General features: G+C 39.1%; 1 protein-coding gene across 7 annotated transcripts in view; it reads left to right on the plus strand.

The window, feature by feature from the left end:
- The window catches only part of LOC136666524 (citron Rho-interacting kinase), a 74,856-nt gene that overhangs the window by 25,865 nt on the left and 24,800 nt on the right, over positions 1-24,191 (plus strand). For all 7 annotated transcript variants that reach the window (XM_066644761.1, XM_066644762.1, XM_066644763.1 and 4 more), the window contains 14 exons: positions 1,698-1,868; positions 1,972-2,025; positions 2,174-2,227; positions 3,409-3,549; positions 3,666-3,791; positions 4,778-4,873; positions 5,168-5,284; positions 6,687-6,796; positions 7,224-7,398; positions 7,801-7,998; positions 11,049-11,102; positions 15,828-16,025; positions 20,878-21,071; positions 21,190-21,325. In XM_066644761.1, the coding sequence (XP_066500858.1) occupies positions 1,698-1,868; positions 1,972-2,025; positions 2,174-2,227; positions 3,409-3,549; positions 3,666-3,791; positions 4,778-4,873; positions 5,168-5,284; positions 6,687-6,796; positions 7,224-7,398; positions 7,801-7,998; positions 11,049-11,102; positions 15,828-16,025; positions 20,878-21,071; positions 21,190-21,325 (1,824 nt within the window). The remainder of the gene's footprint in view (positions 1-1,697; positions 1,869-1,971; positions 2,026-2,173; positions 2,228-3,408; positions 3,550-3,665; positions 3,792-4,777; positions 4,874-5,167; positions 5,285-6,686; positions 6,797-7,223; positions 7,399-7,800; positions 7,999-11,048; positions 11,103-15,827; positions 16,026-20,877; positions 21,072-21,189; positions 21,326-24,191) is intronic.

Below are 24,191 nucleotides of genomic sequence, written 5' to 3' on the forward strand. Positions count from 1 at the left end.
TGTTCCCATACTTTTGGCATTAGTTGAAGTGTGCCCTGTGGTACACTGGCACCCTGTCCAGGGTGTGTTCCTGCCTTGGGCCCAATGATTCCAAGTAGGCTCCAGACCCAATACGAAACGAAACAGGATAAAGAGCTTACAGAAAATGAATGAATGAATAAATGAATGAGTTGAAGTGGAGTTCATAGTCCAAAACTAATAATTAAACATCCGTGAGCTCTTTAGCAACAAATTAAATATGTCTGGAAAATGTATTAAAGTATTGTTGGAGGGGGGAAAAAAGGAATAAATATTAAATGAGTGGGTGTCCCCAAACTTTTGACCACCAATTGTATGTCAGATGGGGCTATGGGCATTTAAACCATAATAGGATTATGGACCCTGAGACTGACAGCTGTAGCAGGATGATATTATTATAGGAATTGCACAAAATAACACTTAAAATAGCATATCGTCATGGTGAACTCTAGACAATAAACCAGAACATACCACCATCATAAATACCTCCTGTTTTTGTTTGGCACATTTTGTTTAGGCATATTTTGCACTACTGTTTGCGCTATAGTATGATATCCTACTCTTTGCACATTTTTCATGGCAATATTAGGCTATTTTATTGCCTCTGCATATATCTTTACATTATTTTATGTTTTTTTATATAGTTTTTGTATATTATTAAATGTTTAGTTTTTTAAAAGCTCTGTTAGATCTTTTATTTTTATTAGATTGCTATTTTCCATAGTTATGTTATTGTCTCTGAATATACCTTTATCTTATATTTTTAAAATGCCTATTTTGAATCAGATTCTATTTTATTTTGATTGGACTCTATCCTACGTCTCTTAGACTCTATCCCATGGGTCACCAAACATATCTGCAAAGGGCGGCTGCACGTTTTCATTCAGGAGCACACCTGATCAACTAGTCTCCTTCTCAAAACAGTTATACAGAGTGTGCTCCTGTTTGGTTGGGATGAAAACCTGCAGACACATCGGCCGTTTGTGAATAAAATTTGTGAACCCTGCACTATGCTATTGATTTATAGTTTCATGGAAGCTGTAATCATCAAACTAGGTATGTGACAAATAAACATTTTTGATTTTATTAAATTTGATTGGATTAGAACCCAAATTAGCAGTACACAGGTGACACAACTGTATAATTCCTGATGGATATTATAGTACATTTTCTGGGTAACATTTTAATATTAAATCATGCTCAGTGATCACCATATATTGGATGCCAGTCCATCAAGAGCATCATTTACTCTCACATTTATTTTTTTTTAATAAGCAATGCACCTACCAGCATGTGTGGTCTGTGGGAGGAAGCAAAAGCAACCAGAAAAAACCCACGCAGACACAGGGAGAGCACACCAAACTCCTCACAGACAGCCTCCCGAGGCAGAGGGACATGTTCACTTTACACCCACTCTTTGCCCTTTTAGACATTCAGCATCAGTGCCTTTCATTCTCTCCTCCTTTGGCCGTGCTAATCTTTTACATGTGCTCATAACTTTTCAGCGAAGTCAAATCATAATATGCTGCCTCCTCTTCTTATAAACATAGATTGAAAATTTACAATCTGCATTTTTCAAATAGCTACAGGTGAAAAGAAATAGCATTTTGTTTTAGCCAGCAGTAACTGTGGTGTTTGTGTCTGACCTGTTGAGTCTGGAACTGTTTGTTGGCCTACAGGAGTACCATGCCCAGCTGGAGGAGATGCGAGTGTCAATTCGTCAACTGGAGGAAAACCTCTCTGCTGCTCGGCGCCGTAGTGATCTGTATGAATCTGAGCTGAAGGAGTCACGCCAGACTAGTGAGGACCTGAAGAGGAAGGCTGCAGATTACCAACAGAAGATCCAGAAGGTACAGATTCTTATAAAAAATAGGCTTAATTTATGGAAGGACAGAAGTAGTATATATAGTTTTCCATTTTACTCTTTGTTCTTTGACCCGCTGATTTTTACAGGCCAAAGAGCAAGGCAAAGCTGAAATGGAGGAACTCCTTACTAAACTACAGAAGGTTTGATGAAGGCTTTCCCATACACTCAGTGATAGGTTACACAAATGATTAATGTAAACATTGGAATTCATAATTTAAAGTATTTTTGTTGTTATGTTTTGCTGTTTAACATGTATTACCTCCTCTACAAATGAATTCTTCATTTTAGACCAATGAAGAACAGCAGGCAAAGATTGAGGAGCTTCAGGAAAAGCTTGCCAAGGTGCTGAAATCTCTTTTTTACCTAAACATAAGCGGTATAGTGAGTGCAATATATGCGTATCATAAGCATCACACCATCCCACTAAAATGAGTAGGCAGTATATGCAAAAAGTGGGTGTTCTGTAGTAAATTATTTACACTTACTTAAATAATTTTAATACATAAAGAATAGTGCCTAACAGTGGGTGTTCCACTACAGTGAATTTATAAATTATTTATTCACTTTGTTATTGAGCATTTTTTTAACCCTATGTATTTACACCTGCTCGTGTTTTTGAGTCAGCTACCTTTTACTTTTATCTCTAGAGACATTATTTCAGTGGACTATCAATATATTTACTTGAGTATTTGTTTAGCCTGTTTTAAGTTGTTATAAAATGCAATTACTGAGGTCTCTGGTATTTTCGCTATATCTTTGTTTCCTTATTAAAGTTACAAAGCTTACTAAACTTTAGTTTACCAATTGTAACTGTAGGTGAGTATGCAAGTAATTATTTATGAAATAAAAATATATTTGTGTTTGTGCCTCCTCCATATATATATATATATATATATATATATATATAATATATTATTATATAATATTTATATATTATTTAAAATCATTATTTATTAACCAGTAAAAGTAGGTATTGGATGATAACCTCAAATAATAGGGACTGCCACGAGGGGAGATTTGGAAAAAGTTAAACCAACACATTTACACACAGAATATCACACTGGAATAATGGTATTTGGTTTTATTCTAATGTTGGGCATTATTTTTTGTTTGTTTGTTTGCTTTTTAACAAATAAACACCTACTGCTCAGATAAATAGCTTTTTATATCTCATACTCTCTGGTGCCTAAAATATTTGCACAGTACTGTGTATATAATTTATATGGACATAAAACAGTCTTTGTTGAGAGCTATGAAATGTTGAATCCTGATTCAGGCTGATTCACCCATTTCTGCTCAACCCTCAGTGCGCTCTAACAGCTCAACATTTCATATACTGGAAGCCAACAGTGTCAAAATTAATTTGAAACCTGAGTGATAGGTAAAATGTTATATGTTTAAGTCCTCTTTTATTCAGCTGGCGAAATGACCACTATACAACTTAAGGAATAAGTTTTAGCTACTCTGTTCATCAATGAGTATACCTTAGCATTTGTTTCACATTGGGTATTGATAACTCTCAGGCTGTGAAAGCAAGCACGGAGGCAACAGAATTGCTGCAGAATGTTCGCCAGGCTAAAGAACGCATGGAGCGAGATCTGGAGCGTCTGCAGACTAGGGAGGACTCCACTGATAGCCTGCGCAGACGGCTGCGAGAAACCGAGGTTTGGGTCATTTGTTAGCATCTATATCTTCAGGGATCAAGAGTTTGAATGAATAAATACAACAGAATGGCCACATATCATGCTAGGACCGTTCATGATTTGTTTGTTTGGAGCAGGATGGCAGGAAGACCCTGGAGAACCAGGTGAAAAGACTAGAGCTTGTGGAGCGCAGGGAGACCAAGCTGAAAGAGGACATCCAAGCCAAATCACAGCAGGTCCAACAGATGGCTGACAAGATCAGGGTAAGGGACGGCAAGACTCATGTTGATTCACATGTACACACAAATTCTTTGTCTCATCTGCCCAATGACTGGCCCTGCTATCTCCCCTGACACTTGCAGCATCCTCTATATTCTGGTTTTGGTTCCAAAAGCAGCAGATCTTGAGCATGGGTCATCTCTCTCTGTGGCTTCATGTGTGAAATATCGATTTATTATGGATAATGTTTCTAGGTTTGTTGCTGTATTGAGATGTAGATGCTTTAGTGTGACCACAGAAGTTGAAAAAGCTTTGATAAAGCATATGCGAAAGGTACTGTGTAGATAAACTCTATGGAGTTTGTGGGTTCGATTCCTGCTCCGGGTGACTGTCTGTGGGGAGTTGGTGTGTTCTCCCTGTGTCCGCGTGGGGTGCTCCGGTTTCCTCCCACAGTCCATAAAACACACGTTGGTAGGTGGATTGGTGACTCAGAAGTGTCCGTAGGTGTGAGTGAATTTGTGTGTGTGTCTGTGTTGCCCTGTGAAGGACTGGCGCCCCCTCCAGGGTGTATTCCTGCCTTGCGCCCAATGATTCCAGGCAGGCTCTGGACCCACCGCGACCCTGAATTGGATAAGCGGTTACAGATAATGAATGAATATTAATGATATGGAAGCATGATAATATCAGTTCTCTGTCAGTATGGGCAAGGGCTAAAATGGATCAGTTTTATTTGATCTCTTATATATATAAATTGTATAACTATATTTAATGTAGTTTCAGATGCATTCCTGTCATTTCTACTGTGAATGGTCAGTAGGTTTGTAGAGAATGCACATTCATTTCATATCAGACCACACTGACTTGCTTTGCTTGCGTCTTACATTTATTTACGGAATTATACAGCAGTGTACTGTAAAAAAGCAATTGAATTCCCCTTTAATGTGTTTGTGTAGTGGAGGAGTATATGTGAGGTCCTGTAATAACCTGTAATAATAGTGCATGGGAATTACTGTTTTCCTCCTATGCACAGGATCTGGAAGAGAAGCTGCGTGACACTCAAGCCACAGCGCAAAGGATGGAAACTCATTTGGAACAGAAAGAAAAGCTGTATGAGGATAAGATCAAGGTTGTGCCCTCTGCATACACTCCATCTCAAAACTGTTTTCAGATTAAATGAATTAATTAATGAAATGAATTCAATATTTTTGCCATTTTTAAAGAATCAATGAGTCCCATGTACACAATTACTTATAAATGCTTATCAGTAATACAAATGCAGGTCTGATTGAACTTGATGTCATAGCTGTACACTGCACAAACCTTTAAGGCATTTATAGATTTAATGCATCACATATATGACTCTGATTATTCTTTTCACTTGTAATTTGAATCATGCTTGCAGTATTTTAATGTTCTCCAGATTTTGGAGAACCAGATGAAGGCAGATATGGCTGACAAAGAGATCCTTGAATCTAAGCAGAGCACATATGAGGAAGAATCCAGAGAGAAGGGCAAACTAATTAGTGAACAGACAGCGGTAAGTTAGGAGTGAGCTGCCATTTACTGTAGTTTTCCAGGGACACGGCTGGACACAACTTTTGTTTGTATATTACACTATTAAATCTGACATTAATACTGTAATGACATAATAGAGCAACATAACTGTAGATATTTTAATTAGGAGAGAAGTTTATATCCATATGCTGTAAATTTACAACAAACTTACCTCTAATAAACAGTGGCTGAAGTGAAGAAATGCACATTGTTATCTATCTACCTATAACACACACACACATAATAAACAATGCAATGTTTAGCAACAGTAATGATTACATCAGTGTTAAAATGTATAGCAGATAACTTTTATTAATGCTGTCAACGGTAATGCGTATGATTAATTTGGAAACTTAAAGACACTAATTGTTTTTTATGCAAATGAATAATTTTACCAACTTCCTCCAATAATTCACTCATTTTAGAGAGCATAGTTATCAGTGCTTTCATTAGCTCTCAGCCTTAATGTTTTGCCCTCACTCTCTCTCTCTCTCTCTCTCTCTCTCACTCTTTATATCACTTGCTTGCAAGCACACACACACACACACACACACACACACACACACACACACACACACACACACGCAGCATAAAAAGCTGCTGTGAGAATTCAGCACATTTTTTTTTCTCTCATGCCTTGCTTGATTCACACATTCATCTCTTATAAGTTTTTGAAGCTGGATAATGGATGTGTTTTATTGTCTTAGCGGGGAGCTGTTAATGCATGCTCAGGTCCACCAGCTCCATGTGCACTTTACGCTCTCTCAATTACCTGCACTTTCCCAAACGGTGAATCCCCACTGGCTTCCCTTTTTACTCAGGCTCTACCATAAAGCAGCATTCTCTCACCTCAGCTACATACTTTAGTTTCTTATTTTCAAAAGCTTCATGTACTACATCCTTAAATTGAATTGTTAGCTCTATGAAATAATCTGTTTACTTTCAGAGTACAACATCATGTCTGTCTTCAGTTTATCTAATGCAATGCACCCTGTAATTTATACACACACACATATACACACACTGGTCCAGGATTAAGCATTGTACTTATTTAGCATTCATGACATTTGCAGATGCTGTAATTCAGAGTAAATTATTTTATTTCTAGTCATATTAAAGAAGTAGGCGAATGTAATGTTAGTTGTCTTGATAAAAGATTCTATCAGTATTACAAAATCTACTTACCCATGCAAGGTTTACCACCCTCCTTTTCTGAGAAGATAACCAATGTGGGATTTACCCACTTTACTGCATAGCCACATATACAGTAGCTTTGCCTATATTTTAACTTCAAGGAAGAATTAGTATACCATCTAGTCCACGGTTAATCCCTGTCCGGCAAACCAATCCTACACTTGCTTATTAATAAGATTTCACTCATGCAGACAATCAATGCTATGGAATCAAAGATGACTAGCTTGGAGCAGAGGATTGCTGAGCTCTCTGAGGCGAACAAGCTGGCAGCCAACAGCAGTATCTACACTCAGAAAAACATGTGAGTTCACAAGTGTTGCTGCAGTGTGATTACTTCATCTCTGCTCCACCCTTTCAGCTAGACCATTTCTATACACCTTAATACACAAAGTATTTTGATTTACCAAATGTGAATTTTCATAGAGCACATTTGCATATTCAACAAAAACATGAATATCAAAACAATTATACAGCTTTGATCTAGGTGAAAGCAGTGTTCCTTGGATTTCAGTTACAGTTAGCCATCAGCGCGCTTTTACTTTGATTCAGGAATCTGTCCCTGATGCAATGTTCTTTTTGTAAATGAAAGGTGCTGTTTGTGTATCACCATGGATCCATTATTCTTTGCTAACATAAGCTCTAAGACTTTGGCCTAAATAGTAAATATTTTCAACATCAATGCCTGAGTTCATGTTTTTACTTTTTAAATCGTGCTCCTTGCCCCATAGGAAAGCCCAAGAGGAAATGATATCCGAACTAAGGCAGCAGAAATTCTACCTGGAGTCTCAGGCGGGCAAACTGGAGGCCCAAAATGCAAAACTGGAGGAGCACCTGGAGAAGATGAGTCAGCAAGAACAAACCAATAAGAGTCGTATAATGGAGTTAGAGGCCAGACTCAGGGAGGTGAGACCCTAGAGTCAAGTTTGGCACAGACTAACAGCGGATCTGAACGTGCTTTCTCTGCCAAATAGAAGTTAAATTGGTGTACTTGAAATTCAAATGAAAGGGCCAAAAATGTGTGGTGCTAATAGTTTAGCTCTTTGAACAAGAGCCTCCTACTTTTGGAGTCTTCTATCACTCCAGCTGTTTTCATTCAGATCTCATACATAATTCAAAGGAATGTTTTATAAATCCATCCATGGCAACAGGCCTTTAATTCAAACCACTGACAAGCTCTCTCCTGACAAAATTACTATTATAAGGAAGAGATTGAAAGTCAGTATGTGGTCTACAAATGCAATGCTGTAGGAAATTGCGGCAGCTGACTAATCTCAATAAATGGTGAAAATCTCTTTTGCCCGTTAGATTGGGCTGGAGCATGAGGAGCAGAAGCTGGAGATAAAGCGGCAGGTGTCAGAGCTGACGCTGTCACTGCAGGAGAGAGAGTCGCAGATCAGCAGCCTGCAGGCAGCACGCCATGCCCTGGAGAGCCAGCTGCAGCAGGCCAAGACCGAACTAGAAGAGACCACTGCCGAGGCCGAAGAGGAGATTACCGTTCTCCGGGTGAGAGAATGATAACAGAGAAAGGCTGTTAGATTATGGCAAAAATCATGATCACCTGTATTTTGGTCAATATTGAGATCACATCTTACTTTATTTTAGACTTTGGAAATATCATGCGTTTATAGATTTATTACACAAAACCTTTTAACAGTGTCTGAGATTCCTGAAAATGAGTTATAGCTCTTTGGGGTAGGTTAAAACACACCTCTGTAAAGACTAATGGTGAGCTGGATTTTAACACAAGACAGAATGAGAGCATCATTTTGAAAATATATGGAACAAATGTAATTTTTTTCTGACTATCTGTGTTCATAGTTGCCAAGCCAAATTTGTAATAAAAAAAATCAAAAAGCTTTAACATAGAACATAGAATGATGGACAATTGGAATACAACAGCAAAGTTTAGACAAAAGCATATATACTACAATTGATTATTTGAGGAACACCATTCAAAACTTTGAACTTTAATACATTTCTAGTCAAAATATGTATTACATATTAATATGTTTTTACAAGTTATATATTTTTCATCAGTGTTCATGTGGGTTTCCTCCATGTGCTCCGGTTTCCTCCCACGGTCCAAAAAAGCACACCTTGGTAGGTGGATTGGCGACTCAAAAGTGTCCATAAGTGTCAGTATGTGAGTGAGTAGCCCTTCAAAGGAATGACGCCCCCTCCAGGGTGTGTTCCCACCTTGCGCTCAATGATTCCAGGTAGGCTCTGGACCCAGACAATGGGTCCCAGTTTCAGACAATGAATGAAATAATAAATTAATATATATTTTTCATCGTCAGAAAAATGAGAACACATTTTTGAAAGAAAACCTGCCCAGAAGCCACAACAGTTAAATATACCATCAATATTTAATGTGTATGCTTCCTAATTATCAACAGGGATATTATCCACACCAGCAGTCTATAATGAGAATGCATGGGACATGTAATCCCAAACACATTCAGTCCTGGCTCTAGTGTGGCCAGTCCACTGAAAATCAGCAGCTTTTTTGTGTAGTATGCACAACATTCATCAGTTTGTCAGTGACAGATTCTTGAAATCTACTCATCTTTTCAGACCCACAGCACTGAGTTTACAACATTTCACATGTTCTGGAGGAGGAAGGGGATATGGCATCTGAATGGACACTGTACAAAACCTCCATTGTTTAAGCGACTCTATATAGCTGTGGTCAAATGCTTGTTGATGCCTGTCACAGTGACATCCCAAGACGCTGGTGGTAAATGCCAGTGGTGAAGGAAGTCGTCAAGTTGAAGAAGGAAGCTTTTCAAGCTTGGCTGGTACTGGGAAATCCTGATTCAGCAGCTCTGTACTGGCAAGCCTATAAGACTGCGGCTTTGGCAGCTACAGAATCTAAATCTAGAGAGTGAGAGGAGGTTTGGATAGGCCCTGGAGAATGACTTCTGGGTGGCCTCAGAAAGGTTCTGGAATACACACCGACAGCTCAGGAGGGGAAACAGGGACACTGTCCAAGCTGCACTCAGCAAGGATGGTGAAATTCTGAACTCGACTGAGGGTACGGTTGAGCATTGGAAGGAGCACTTTGAAGAACTCCTAAACCCAAGAGTCATGCCTCCTGTGCAGGAGGTAGGGCCAGAGGTGTCTGTGATGACTGATTCTATTTCTTTGGCCAAAGTTACTGAGGTTGTTGGAAAACTCCAATGTGGCTAGGCCCTTGTAGTGGATGAGATTTGCCTGTAATTGCTGAAGGCTCTCAATATTTGGGGGCTGTCTTGGCTGACAAGCCATAACCATTAAGAACAGTGCCTCTGGATTGCCAAACTTGGTTGGTGTTTCCCATTTTATAAAAAAGTGGACCAGATAGTTTGTGCCATATATCAGGGTGTCACATTTCTCCTTCCTCCTGGGAAAGTCTGGGCCAATGTTCTGGAAAGCAGAATATGTCCATTAGTTGAACCTCAGATCCAGAAGAAACCATTTTTGTCCTTTCCATGGAACTATGGAACTCTTCATCTCTTCACCCTCTCACAGACTTGATTGGTCATGGGAGTTATTGCAATCTACATGTGTATTGTATTGTAGATTTAAAGAAGGCATGTGACTGTGCTTCCTGAGGTTCCCATGGGCTGCCTGGGTCACTGAGTTATTCATTTCTTGTACTCCTATTGAGAGTTGTGTTCTCATTCTCTGGTGTAAGTCAGGCTTGCTCAGTGTGGGCAGTGGACTCCGTCAGGTTTGTGTCTTGTCTCCACTCCTGTTTGTGACACTCTTGGCAAAGTGTATTCTGGGACTAATCAGAGATCAGGGTGTAGCTCGGAGCAGAACTGTTGGCCTTTCATTTTTAGAGTGGTTCAGGCATGCCTCATGGATGCCACACTGTGGAGGTCTGCCAGGCAGGCCAATTGGCAGAAGGTATCTCCAGGCTGGCTTGGGAATGCCTTGGAATCCCTCAGAAGTACCTGCTGGAGATAGAGATACCTGGTTTCTGGAGCTTGCTTTTTTTCTTGGTTTTAGAAATGCAAGTAGTTTTTTAGTAGTGTTTGTTAATAATGAAAGCTTTAAGTGTGTTTTTTAGGAATTCCATTTTTATAGCTTTTATTAATTTTTAACTTCAGTATTGAAATCTCACATTTTCTCCTTTTTTTTAAACTGTGCCCTTCCCTATGTAAGTACATCACCTTATATCTAAACTCATCAGAAATATTTCCAGAAACAATGCACAATTTAATGCCAATACAATTGGAAAGAAAATGAATGTACATCTGTGATATTTGTTCAGTACTATAAGTTTGCAAGAACAAATTACATACGTCTCAGTACTGTTAACAACTAGCTTCTCTATGGCCAAAGTTGAGGTCCCAATAAATTTTGGGTTCTCAATAAATGCTATCATTCTAAACGTTCTAATACTGGCATCCTCACACTGACTCCATGGAAACCTTGATGGTTGCTTTTGCTATATGCAATTTCTCTGTGATTGCTGAAATGTGCTCTTGTTCCAGATCAGAAGGAGCCACTATAGAGAGATGCACACTTCTTCTTAATGTGACAGTTTCACTCTCTTGTTTTTCAAGGCCCACCGGGATGAAATCCAGCGAAAGTTTGACGCCCTGAGGGACAGCTGTGCGGTATGCTATTGAGTTTTGTAATTAAGCATATGAAAATAGGGTACCATGTTCGCTTGATGATTCACACATGCCAGCTAAAGTGCTGTTACATAAATGATCCTATGTATCCATTAACCTATCAACAAAGTTTCTATCAGTTGACAAGGCTCATTAATTTTCGTTTTCATTAACTTTTACTCGGTGTAAGCTTTGTCCACTCTCTTCCTTTGAACAAAATTATTTCCATTACTTTTGAAATTATGCAAACAATTGAACCCTTTAGTCTAGGGAATTTTACTATTTATTTTGGGGTAAGCATAGGTACTTAAAAGTGGTTTATTTTGCTTATTTTCATTGTTATCTAATACATAGCCATCTCACTCTCTTTCTCCTTATCCATTTGCCCTAGTTTTACTGTCCTCCCACTCGCAAGCTGTTTGAGCGCCTTCACCATGGCTCCAGATCAGCATTCCTGACAGCTTCACCAGAGCTGCATTTAGTTGGAGTTTGTTTCTTTGCTTTGCATTGCACTCACTAATGTTTCCTTGCCTTTGCCAGACTTTTTTATAACCTAGGCTCAGGATAACTTTGATTATTGCAGATTCATATTTCTTGGTTTAATTAAGATTAACATAGGAGCTGTGATTTGGAGAGCAATTAGGAAATCATATTTTAGCATTCTAATGAAGTGTAATGTTCCATGCGAAGATCATATAATAACATTAGTCATATTTGCAGAGCTGTACATTATGTACCAGTATGTACAAGAATACCTAGGAGACAAAGATTTGATTCAAAAAGGCATTATTGTGCACTGAACTTTATACCCCTTTCTAAAAGAGAGGGAAGTAATGAGCTCTTGATTTTCAGTGAATGCTTCTTGCCTCTCTCTGTGTGTTGATGGAGTGCTGAGCTCCTGGGGAGGAGGATTAAAGGAGCTTAGGGAGAACAAACCATAGAGCACTAGGGTTCTTATTCTACAGTCAACTCTGACTCTTCAGTCAGCAGGAACTCCTGAAAGCACAGTAGACAAACAGTACACAGTCTTGAATGTTGATTTAGATTATCACCCACAGGAAGTGTGTTCAAATTGAACATTTTGGCTCCAGATGTTTCCTAATCTTCAAAGTACAAAGGGTGGACGGGGGAAGAAACATATATGTTCAATGTTCAATTTACAACATATATATTATATATATTATATGTTATATATATATATATATATATATATATATATATATTTTTTTTTTTTTTTGTTTTGTTTTTTTTTTTTTTTGTCGTTTCTGAAGAGTATATCAGAAATGTAAGAATTGGCTTTTTTCTTCTGAGCACTCCCTACCTGCTTCTTCACACACATCTCTCTCTACCTTGCTCACTCTACCCATTACCCATTTAGTGTTACCCATTTCTCGCAAGAGTCCTCTGCCCCATAATTCAGAATTTGCTTAGTGCAGCAAACCAGCAGAGGATCCGGCGTAGCCGCCACAGACCCTCTGTTCTCCCTATTACATCTCAGTGGAACATTACAATCATTTAGAAGCTGTAATTTTAAGGTAGAAATACTAGTGTTCCTTTAATGTTGCAGCGTTTTTAACAGAATGCAAATATAAAGGGGACCGGTCATTTTGTAAAATATAGTCTTGACAATTTTTTTTAAATAAATATGCATTCATTAGCTTATTCATCTTCTGTGACCACTTCATTCTAATCACAGTGGATCTAGAACTTACCTGGATTAACTGGGTACAAGGCAAGAGCTCACTTTGGGTAGGGCAGCAGTTCATCACAGCGTACGTGTGAACAGTTTCACATAGCCAGTTGACCTTGGATTGTTGAAAGAAACTGAAACACCCATAGAAAACCCATGCAGCCATGGGATGAAAACACCAAGCTCCTCACAGACTGTAACCTAAGGCATGGATTGAGCCCAAGGACCTGGAGCTGTGTGGGAGTAACGGCACCTGTAGCAGCAACATGCCTCCAGCTTTCTCAGTAAAACATTTAGAACAAATTCCAGAACTTATGAGGCTTGAGTCTTAAATCTGCAAGAATTCATAAGCACTATTCAGCCAGGAGGCAGGTTGGCCAAATCCGCATCAGCATACTGCAAGGCAGAACATTTCTAGAAAGATTAATTGGATTTTGATTTAAATATTTTTTTGCTATCAGCTCTGAAATATGTAAATATAAACAATTTGCTACTAATTTACTGTTGTAGCTAGTACTTCATTTCTGTTGGACAGAATATTTCTGTCTGAGCGGTTGGATTATTATGTGGTTGTGGATTGACTGTTTTTTTGAAGCAGTTGAGGTAGACAAATGTGACTGTTTCCCTTTAAATGTAATGCAAATTAATTCAATGAGAAGTCATTTCGAAACCTTTTGGTTGGTCCTTTCAACATGAATTGTTCACGCAATATTAGAACGTTCTGATTGGACAGATTTGTTGTACAGTTAGCCATTCTATTGGTCAGAATATGCTTCCTTGATGTGCTAAGTCATTCGTAACAAAACAAATCATTGTATTGGGCCAACAAACAGCTTCATGTAAGTCTTTGTGAGAACAAAATACAAAACAGTGGCCAGTGGGCAGCTAAAATGGGTCAGTGCGCATGTGTTTCTATGCCTTTAACAGCAATAATAATAATGCGCTGACGCCTCCTACGCTTGGATCATTTTGGCACTTCTGCTGTCCTCTGCTCGCGCCAACTCACTTGACCAGCACTGCAATCTCATGCAAATGTTAGGCTTTCATGTTGCCTAAGCATCAGGGCTGTCAGTATATCACTTGCAGGTTTTCTTGGCCAGGAAAAAAAATGGTTTCTGCAATGCCCAGCAAAAAAACTAAACAATGAAAGCTTGCAGTAAATCTCATGCTCAGCATTAGAGTCTCATTAACACCACTTGCTGATAAGAAGACGTGTTTATAAAACGGCATAGGTTAAATTGGCTACATTTGAAAGTTTTTGTTCTTGAACACCTCCTTCTCCTCCCACATCACTGCAAGATGTTCTTGCTTATTTATAGAAAATATCAATAAGCTGATGGTTGTTTGTAACAGAAATTGAGAAGGGATAAAGTTACATACAGTGAAGCATATCTAGCCTTCTATGTTCATGGACATAATGATAAGTAAGAGCACACAATAAATCCAGCAGCCTTTAATTTCAGGGCTCTCCGGGTTTTGAATCTCCGTGGTTACGGCTGTCAATATATTTGTAAGCAAAAATGGGAAACTCTCTGGTCATTCTTTCTGAATGAATATATACACAGGAAACTATATTCTACATCAGAGGCGTTGGTAACACTTTACAATAAGGGTAGAAGATTCATGATACTTAAGACAGTAAAAAGACCTCGCTAAATGGTTAGGTAATGTCACAAATAATCATTAAGTGATGATAATACAAGAACTAACATTAATTAGCATTCCTTTAGGATTTTATAATGTTTCTTCTTGTTTCTGTCATAACTTAATGATTAATTGTGATTTTTCCATAATCATTTCGCAATGCATATTACTGTCTTAATATGCACTGTTAATATGTACTGTCTTAAGTACCGTTAATTACTGTACCATTATTGTAAAATGTTTTCGATCGCTTCAAATACAGACCTTGGATCCAGGTTCCAGGCCAGTATTTTAAAATGGCAGGCTGGTATGACACTATACTGGCCAGTCAGGTCAGGCGCATTAGCAGTTTCAACCCTAGTGACATTCCAGCTGGCCATTTTAATATCCCAGCCTGGAACATATATCAAAGGTCCCGATTAGAAGCTGTTGTGTTGTGGGTTAGAGGAAGAATGAATGTAATTGGTTGCTAGTCAGAAGGTGTGGATAAACATGACTTAGTACCAGGCACCGGGTGTAGATTTTCAAGTTCTGCTCCATAAACTTGTAAAGCCAGCTACCTAGACCATGGTGGTTAGCCTGCTCTGAATGTTATACAATAATGATCTGTTGCCACTGAGGCAAAGTGAAAAAGCAGATGAGTGCTGCCTCGTGAGAAACAGAGCATTATTGTATGTCATTCTGCAGCTTCATCACAGGGAATAATCATAACTCAAGTGTGCAAAATGTACTTCTTTAGTATCTGCCTCAGAGGCAGCAGGATGTAATTGTATAACATTCTGCAGCTTCCTCTGAGGCAGCTGTCATAACACAAATATGCAGGAATGTTCTTCTTCAAAATCTGTTTCAGTGGCAGCAGAGCGTTATAACATTCTGCGGCTTTGTCGGTGGCAGTAAGTAACATCATTCTCCATTTAAGCAAAATAAAATACTTGTTCAATGTTTCTGACAAATTATGAACACTTGTAAAGACATTACTGACAGTCGGAGCAGGCAAACCATGGGGTCTATGTGGTACTGGTTTATGGCAGAGTACTTGAAAATCTCCACCCATTGTGGAGTAGTGATTTTGTGCACGAATGAACTAGAATAAACAGGAATGGAATATGGCACTTTTTGCAAGTTTCTCTGTGCCGTTTCTCAAACAGTTTTAACATACTGGTAAAAATACACATAAAATATCAAATGTGCCATAACTTTTGCACAAATAACCTTTTCGTTTGAAATGTTTTGTTAATTTTCACTTAGAAAGTCAATTACAACAAAATGAAGACCAGGGGCACCCAAACTATCAGTCTGTAGTGTGCTACTGATAGACTATGATGAATTTTTCGTCAGTCCTGCTTTGATCCTGCTGTTAGTTCCATGCTGAACAGGTAAAAACCTGTTTCCAGGTGATCACAGATCTGGAGGAGCAGCTGACTCAGCTGACACAGGAGAATGCTGAGCTGAACAGACAGAACTTCTTCCTTTCCAAGCAGCTGGATGAGGCCACTGACGAGAACGATGAGAGGCTGCAGCTCAGCCAGGAGGTGGACCGACTCCGCAGGGAAGTGGCTGACAGGGAGATGCACCTCAACAACCAGAAACAGGTATGAAACACGTACAAGCTTGTTCTAAAATCTTATGGCCAGAGTTCTGCACTCAGCGAGGAAGCACCCCCTCTCCTGCTTCACATTATTGACACTTATTTAACCAGTGTACCGTTCTATTCTTATTTATAAGAATAATAGATAGATTTTGTAATGTATTCTCATTAGTTAAAGGCAAAGTCTGGGGAAAGCTGTTCTCTGGTTTGTTTATGTTTAGAAGATCCACTTCTTTTAAGTTGTAATGGTGTGTTTAAAGGGCAAAATCTGAAGGTTATTTGTATGTGACTGAAACTTAACTTCCATTATTATCCATCCATTATCTGTAACCGCTTATCCAATTCAGGGTCGCGGGGGGTCCAGAGCCTACCTGGAATCATCGGGCGCAAGGCAGGAATACACCCTGGAGGGGACGCCAGTCCTTCACAGGGCAACACAGACACACACACACATTCACTCACACCTACGGACACTTTCGAGTCGCCAATCCACCTGCAACGTGTGTTTTTGGACTGCGGGAGGAAACCGGAGCACCCGGAGGAAACCCATGCGGACACGGGGAGAACACACCAACTCCTCACAGACAGTCACCCGGAGCGGGAATTGAACCCACAACCTCCAGGCCCCTGGAGCTGTGTGACTGCGACACTACCTGCTGCGCCACCGTGCCGCCCTGAAACTTAACTTGTGTGTAAGGTTTTATTCATTGTTTGAATTACCACAGAAACTGATTTGTAACTTCACTTGTTTAGTTCTGTATCACATTCAGTCTGTGTTTAACTGACTTTAATGCAGTTAGCACTCTCTTTAATTTAGAGTCAGTTCCTCATCTTGGTTTGTGCTTTTCAAAGTTTCACGGTCTGAAGTAATAAGGAGTATTTCAGCCCAAACTACTTTATGTATAAGATACATCCATTTGGAACAATATGCATCAGCCTTCAAAGCACTTTAACAAAAACAGGCTGCTTACTTAAGAGATAGAGAGTTTGGAACATGGTCATATTTAATGGTCATGAAAAAATTAAACATAAAATATGCCTTTAATTATTGTCTGAGTAGTGTACAATTTATTGTGTCTTCCGCATTGAACTCACCTGCGATACATTGTAGTGCACTAGGGGCAATAAACAAACACCAGGAGGAGAGGACAGCCATCCTCAGCACCTGGGAAGTAGTTGGGTGTTAGCTGCCTTATTCAAAGGCACCTCATCCGTGGATTGAAAGAGGAGGACAACACTGTTCCTTCACTCACCATGCCACCAGTATTCTTGCGATCTGCCAGGCCCAAGTGCCTTCCTCTATATGGCACATGACCCACACAAAACATGAAAGAAAAGAAAAAAATAATGATTATGGGTCATTTTACAGCTTATTAACATGTTAACTTTAACACCACTAAAGAAATTATATATATTTTTCATCTTCTATTATGGCCAATAAAACCAAGAAAAGCACAACTGACAGGTGCAGTCAAAACACAGTCACAGAAACAATAATCCAGAAGTTGATGGCCCTTAAGAAATAAAACATCTGGACTAATTTGGTCTGTCATCCCAGTGCAATAGAAACGTAAGAAACTGTAAATTAATGCTGGAAGCTTCTTTTGTTTCCTAGCAGTGGAGAAGCAAGATGGTGGAGGAGAGCAGAGGCTGTGTGTGTGTTTTGCGTGTGTGTGAGAGAAGTGGAGCTGCTGCCTGCGTGTGGGAGGTGGTGTGTGTGGGTGTGCGGTGTCTCAGTGCTGGCTGTTGTATAACACGAACGAATGGTAATCATAGACGCTTGTGGGATGGAGAGATGTGTCATCCACTCTCTCTCCGCTCCCCTCTGCCCCGGCTGCGTTGGACTTCACACGGGCAGCAGCACTGCGGCTATGCACCTATATTTGGAGCCTCTCTCCTCAGTTTTTTATTTCTCCCGAAGCCTCTTTCCTCATTACAATCCTTCTCTTCTGTGTCACTCTCAAGAGGTGTGGTAGGAACAGTGCAAATATCCAGTCTCAGAGTCATTAGAAAAGGACATGAAATACATGAGTTACAGGGATTTATACATCAACTGTCAAGATTAAACTAAACTAAATCTAGTTGACACTTATTTTGTACTTACACTCATTAATAATAACATCAGACACCCACTATGCACTGTGACCAGATGTTTGTAGACACACTTTATAAATAAATCCAGTTCCATTACCCATTGTACCCACAGGTGTACCAGTGGCGGTTGGTGAAAATAAGTATTTTATGTGGGGCTGTTTGTACCACATTGTCAGCCATCCCAGTATAATTCAGCACATACTGCAGGACACCAATATGCTTCACATTTTGTGGTGTTGTGATGAGATTTGGGTGGTCCTCACAACTTCTTTTTTTTCCCTGCTACATCAGAGCAGCCAATGGAAACATTGGCCAGTAACAACAAAAAAGGACGCTCTGTTTTCTTGCTTATTATTTGACAAATAGAATACAAATTTTACACTTGTAATATACTCAGATTAATAGCTGTCACTGCATGACTGAGAATTATGTACCACACAAAACCCACTACTCAGTGATGTCCCTGTAAGGCTCCTCTTCACTAAATACCACTACAAAGTCAACCCACATTGTATGTTCAAATGTCTGTAGCTGATGGTTAAAAGAGAGATGTATATAATCATCCAAATTAGCACCAGCTCCTTGACCTGATTAGTTATATACTTATGAATGCATAATTATTTATAAACATATAATAAATCCTTATGAAAAGTGTAAACACACTCTTACTGGTGTGACTTTATGGTGAAAACCTTTAATATCCTTGAAGTTTTTGGATATAGATACTTTTGGCCATTTAAGCTGTAGATATAGTGTAGGTGCCCTCTGCTGGTGAGAAACTACTGACTGTAGCCCATTTGTTGTTGCACATAAAAATATACATTTACAACACTTAGTGCAGACAACACAATGGTGAAGCACGCTACCTTTACTGCTATTTTTCATAACAGGATTTTATTTATTTAAATCTTTTTTTCAGAGTCAATGAATGTTGGTTGCTAAACAATTATTATTTTTACATTGCAGCTCACTGTTACTTAGTTTTTCTACTGTAGCTCATAAAAAAACTAATACAAAATATATATATATATATATATATATATATATATACATTTCATAAGCAAACAAACAAAAATAAAGCTGCCCTTCTTTTTTTCCATTTTGCACTGTAAGGACATTAAAATCACATAGTTGTGATTTCTCTATGATCTACATGATCTCTATGACTTTATTTGTTTATATTTTTCTTTTAGTTGTCTTAGATCTCCCACAGCTCCAGGGACCTGGAGGTTGTGGGTTTGAGTCCCGCTCCGGGTGACTGTCTGTGAGGAGTTGGTGTGTTCTCCCCGTGTTCGTGTGGGTTTCCTCTGGGTGCTCCAGTTTACACCCAAAGTTCAAAAACACACGTTGGTAGGTGGATTGGCAACTTAAAGGTGCCCATAGGTGTGAGTGAATGTGTGTGAGTGTGTGTGTGTGTGTGTGTGTGTGTGTGTGTGTGTGTGTGTGTGTGTGTGTGTGTGTGTGGCATACTGTGAAGGACTGGCATCCCCTCCAGGGTGTGTTCCTTGCACCCAATGAGTCCGGGTAGGCTCCGGACCCACCGCGACCCTGAACTGGATAAGGGTTACAGACAATTAATGAATGTCTTAGATCTTCTAACTCTGGACTTCTTACTGTCCTTGTATTTCTACAATGGGTGAGAGATCTTTTAGTGTCCCTGCCTCCAAACTTTGGAACTCTCTTCCACTTATTCTTTGTAACTGTTTGACCCTGTCTGTCTTCAAGTCTCTGCTAAAAGCTTTTCTTTTTGACTTATTTGAATCCTTCATTTTTTTGCTTCCTATTTTTGCCCCTCTGCTATATACACCAATTATCCATGACATTATGACCACCTCCTTGTTTCTGCACTTACTGTCAATTCTTTACAGCTCCACGTACCATACAGAAGCATTTTGTAATTCTACAATTACAGACTGTAGTCCATCTCTTGCTGTGCATGCTTGTGCTCCCTTTTACACTGATTTCCAAAGGTCAGGACCCCCACAGAGCAGGTATGATTTGGGTGGTGGATCATTCTCAGCACTACAGTGACACTGACATTGAGGATCAGACTCAATCAGATTGAGTGATTTAAAAACTTGATGCTGCCCTCCTGTGCCCGATCCACTTGTATCATTGCAACACACATTAACAAAGTACCATCATGTCAGTGTCACTGCAGCACTGAGAGTGATCCATTACCCAAATCATACCTGCTCTGTGGTGGTCCTGTAAGGGTCCTGACCATTGAAGAACAGTGTGATAGGAGGCCAACAATTTATGCAATAGTTGGGCTGCGGTCTGTAATTGTAGAACCACAAAGTGCTCCTGTATGGTCAGTGAAGCTGAGCAAATGAAGTGTGAGTGTAGAAACAAAGAGGTGTTCATAATGTTATGTTTGATCGATGTAAGTTGAAATGATTATTATTTATTTATTATAGAAGTGATTTTATTTCCAATAACACAATACCTCTCGTATTCTATGGCCTAAATCCTGGAAATAGCCCACTGAAAAACCACTGCTGTCTGGCTATTAATTGAGTGGTAATGAGTTAGCTTGTGTTGCACTGATACATCAGAGGTTTTGCTAGGTAATGTGCTTTCCCCTTTAAATCATTTTGAATAATGAATGAAAATTAATCTTGAATTAATATTTACATAAGGCTGCCTTTGTAGGACAGACTTTAACACCTCATATCACCTCATAATTAGTTCATGAATAGTCAGTCAATCAAAATGAATTGGTAATGTGTGTGTGTATGTGTGTGTATGTGTGTGTGTAGAACATAGAGACCCTGAAGACAACATGCACCATGTTGGAAGAACAGGTGTTGGAGTTGGAGACACTGAACGACGAGCTGCTGGAAAAAGAGCGGCAGTGGGAGAGCTGGAGGAACGCTCTGGAGGAGGAGAAGAACCAGGCTGAGCGCAGAGCCAGAGAAATACAGAGACAGCTGGACAATGAGAAACAGAATAGGTTACAGCCTACAAGTGCATACTCATTCGCACAAATGTATATACATAATGCACCTACATATTCCATGTTCTCTCTCTCTCTCCCTCTCTCTCTCTCTCTCTCTCTCTCTCTCTTTCAGATTGCGCGCTGATCAGCGCAGTTCTGAATCTCGCCAGGCCATTGATCTGGCAGTGAAAGAGCATAAGGCTGAGATCCTGGCTCTGCAGCAGGCTTTGAAGGACCAGAAACTGAAAGCAGAAGGTCTCTCTGACACGGTACTGTGTTATATGGCAGTAATAGGGTCCCAAAGCACTCAGCAAACTTTTGCACATAAACCTGTCACATTGAGTTCTTTATTGCAGTCCATTATGAGAATGTGGGTGAAGGCTAGTTTATGCTTCCTTTGAGGCAAGCAAAGCCACTCTTGTGCTTTTTTGTCTACACTATTATACCAGAGGCATTACTAAGCTGTTCTCTTTGGTGGGCATTTGGATTGTTTGGGTGGGCAACAACAAAAACACTGCTTTTCTTTTATAAGGATTGTGAACAAGGGTGTAGTGTAATTTGAGAAGAAGGGAGGACGACAAAAAGAATACAATTACACCAACCAATTTTTGGGAGATACTTTGGGGCCATTACCTTGTAAGAAAGAAAAAATGTCTCTTTCTGAGGCTCTGTCTGAGTTATTTCTTTTTCTCATTGTCTTCTTAAAGGAACACTATGTAATATTTTTCCTTACAAAATTTGAAGTTACAGCTTCAAAATCTTTGTGATGTTTCACTGACCTGTCATAGGGAGCACAGAGCCTCTGTTGTTGCTACTGTGCACTACAGAAACTGCACTATGTAATGCATGTATGTATGAGGAGGGTAAGAAAACACCCCACCTTCCCACTGATTTCAGTATAGTGCTATAAAAAACGAATGAAACTAGGCAAAGCCCCAGGAGCAAAAGAAACAAATCTTACCTGGTGTTCCCTAATCTCTCTTTTTTCCCTCTTCTTTCTTGGTTTCTCTGTCTGTCTTGCTTTCAGTCTCTATCTCTCGCTAAATAAATAACAATAAACAAAACATAGGTGAATATGAGGAAGAAAAAATAAAAATATGAGCATCAGCCCCTGAATGTTCAAAATGGGTATGTTACATGGTTATATTTTCACTGGGCAAATGATTCCTCTGGGTGGGCAATGCCCACCACAGCCCACCGGTAGGCATGCCCCCACTTTATACTAGGTTTACTTTGTTATTGGGTGGACTGGGATTGATCTCCAAAGAAACTGGGATGCTGAGAAAAATGAAAAGAAAAACAGAATGCAATGATGTGCAAATAATTTAAAACCCTATATTTAATTGGTAATTAATTGAAAAATAACAAAGGTTGAATGAAATCAGGACATTTTATTGTTTATTTGAAAAACAATTTAACTTAAAATCTTGTTTTTAATTTGAGGCCAGCAACACATTCCAAGATTTGGGATGAGAAAAAAAGTAAAGTTGTGTAATGTTACAAACAAAAATAAAAGATTAACTGGAAGCAGTCCAGTGACATGGTTGAGTCAGAGAGGATGAGCATTTCAGAACTAAAGATGGGGAGGAGTTCACCACTCTGTGAAAGACAGTGTGGGAAATGATCCAAGGATAATGTTTCTCAACTTAAAATAGTAAAGAAAGATTTAATCATGTACGGCACACAATATAATTGAAAGTTTCAGAGAATCTGGAGAAATCACTTAGGGCAAGGGACAAGGCCCTAAACCAGCTTGCTGTGGCCTTCTGGCCCTCAGACAGCACTGAATTAAAAAAAGGCATGTTCATTCTGCATGGGTTACATCAGCATAGCTCCTTAGTAAAAGGGTCAGAGAGCCAAACTAGTCCAGACCTGTCACCCACTAAAATCAACGGGTGTATTATGAAATAAAAATACATATTGAGACCATGAGCTGTGCAGATGAATTCCTATAACAAATCTACAGCAGCTGGTCTCCTCTGTTCCCAAAGGCTTACAAATAGTTGTTAAAAGAAGAGCTGATGCAACGTTTTGGACCAAGTTTCTGGCATCGAATTCAAAATGGGCAAATATTAAAAAAAATATATATACACTTTGTTATATATATATACACAATACATATTGACTTTGTACAATTTTAAATTAAATACATGGTTTAAATGATTTGCGCATTATTGAATTTTGTTTTTTATTTCAATTTTGCACAATGTCCCAATTTTTCTGGAAATGGGGTTGTATATGGAGCCCATATTTCTTTGGTCTCTGAGTTTATCCAATGTTCAGAGCTGGTTTTCCTTGCTGATTAAATGCAGTTTGGCTCCACTGTACCTAACTTGGGTACTCTTTTTTTTCTTCTACTTCTTTTCTATTTCTCTTTTACACAATGACCTGCTACCTCAGGATGAGTCACCGTAGTGACTTTACATACACAGTTGATTGATTGTGAGGCCTTGTATCTAAGATGGTTTTGCTGGATGAGGCACTATGTCTGGAGTTGCTAAAAAATGCATGAACTGATTATTATTGCCAGCTGTTAGCATTTTGTCACACATAGCCATGAGCTTAGCCTTACTAGTTCACAAATCATTTGAGTGGTTTGAGGCAGTCCGCAGTAAGAATATCTAATGTCCAAAAAGTCTCAGGGCTACAAATTACAGTTTCAACACCAGTTCTCATCTGATGGTCTTCTGTTATTGGCTTAAAAATACATGTTATATAATTGTTTTGATAGCAAAATATTACTTTGCCATAATTACTGAGAAAGGGTTTTTCAAATTGTAATTTTAAGTCAATTTTAGGGGTGTCAGATTTCGTTTTATTTCATATTACTTTTTTAAGCCAATAACATTCTATGACGAACGGTTTATCCCTTAGAACATTCCATATGAGAGAATGACCTGTGAAAGCTACCAGAGACCTCCCTCTGGGTGAAACAGCTGTCCTCTTTGTAAAGGGTGCAACTCAGAGTATCTCTAAATGTCTTTGTAGTGTAACCATATGTAGTGTAATGTAAATGCACTTATATTAAACAGGAATGTGTTAACTTTAGGATCAACCAATATAACAACCACAATTAATATTCTAAAACATTTAGGGCAAAACAAAATAAACAGAAATAGCACAATGTCTTACTGT

The sequence above is a fragment of the Hoplias malabaricus genome, chromosome 14 (genome assembly GCF_029633855.1).
Source record: "Hoplias malabaricus isolate fHopMal1 chromosome 14, fHopMal1.hap1, whole genome shotgun sequence".
Lineage (NCBI taxonomy): Eukaryota > Metazoa > Chordata > Actinopteri > Characiformes > Erythrinidae > Hoplias > Hoplias malabaricus.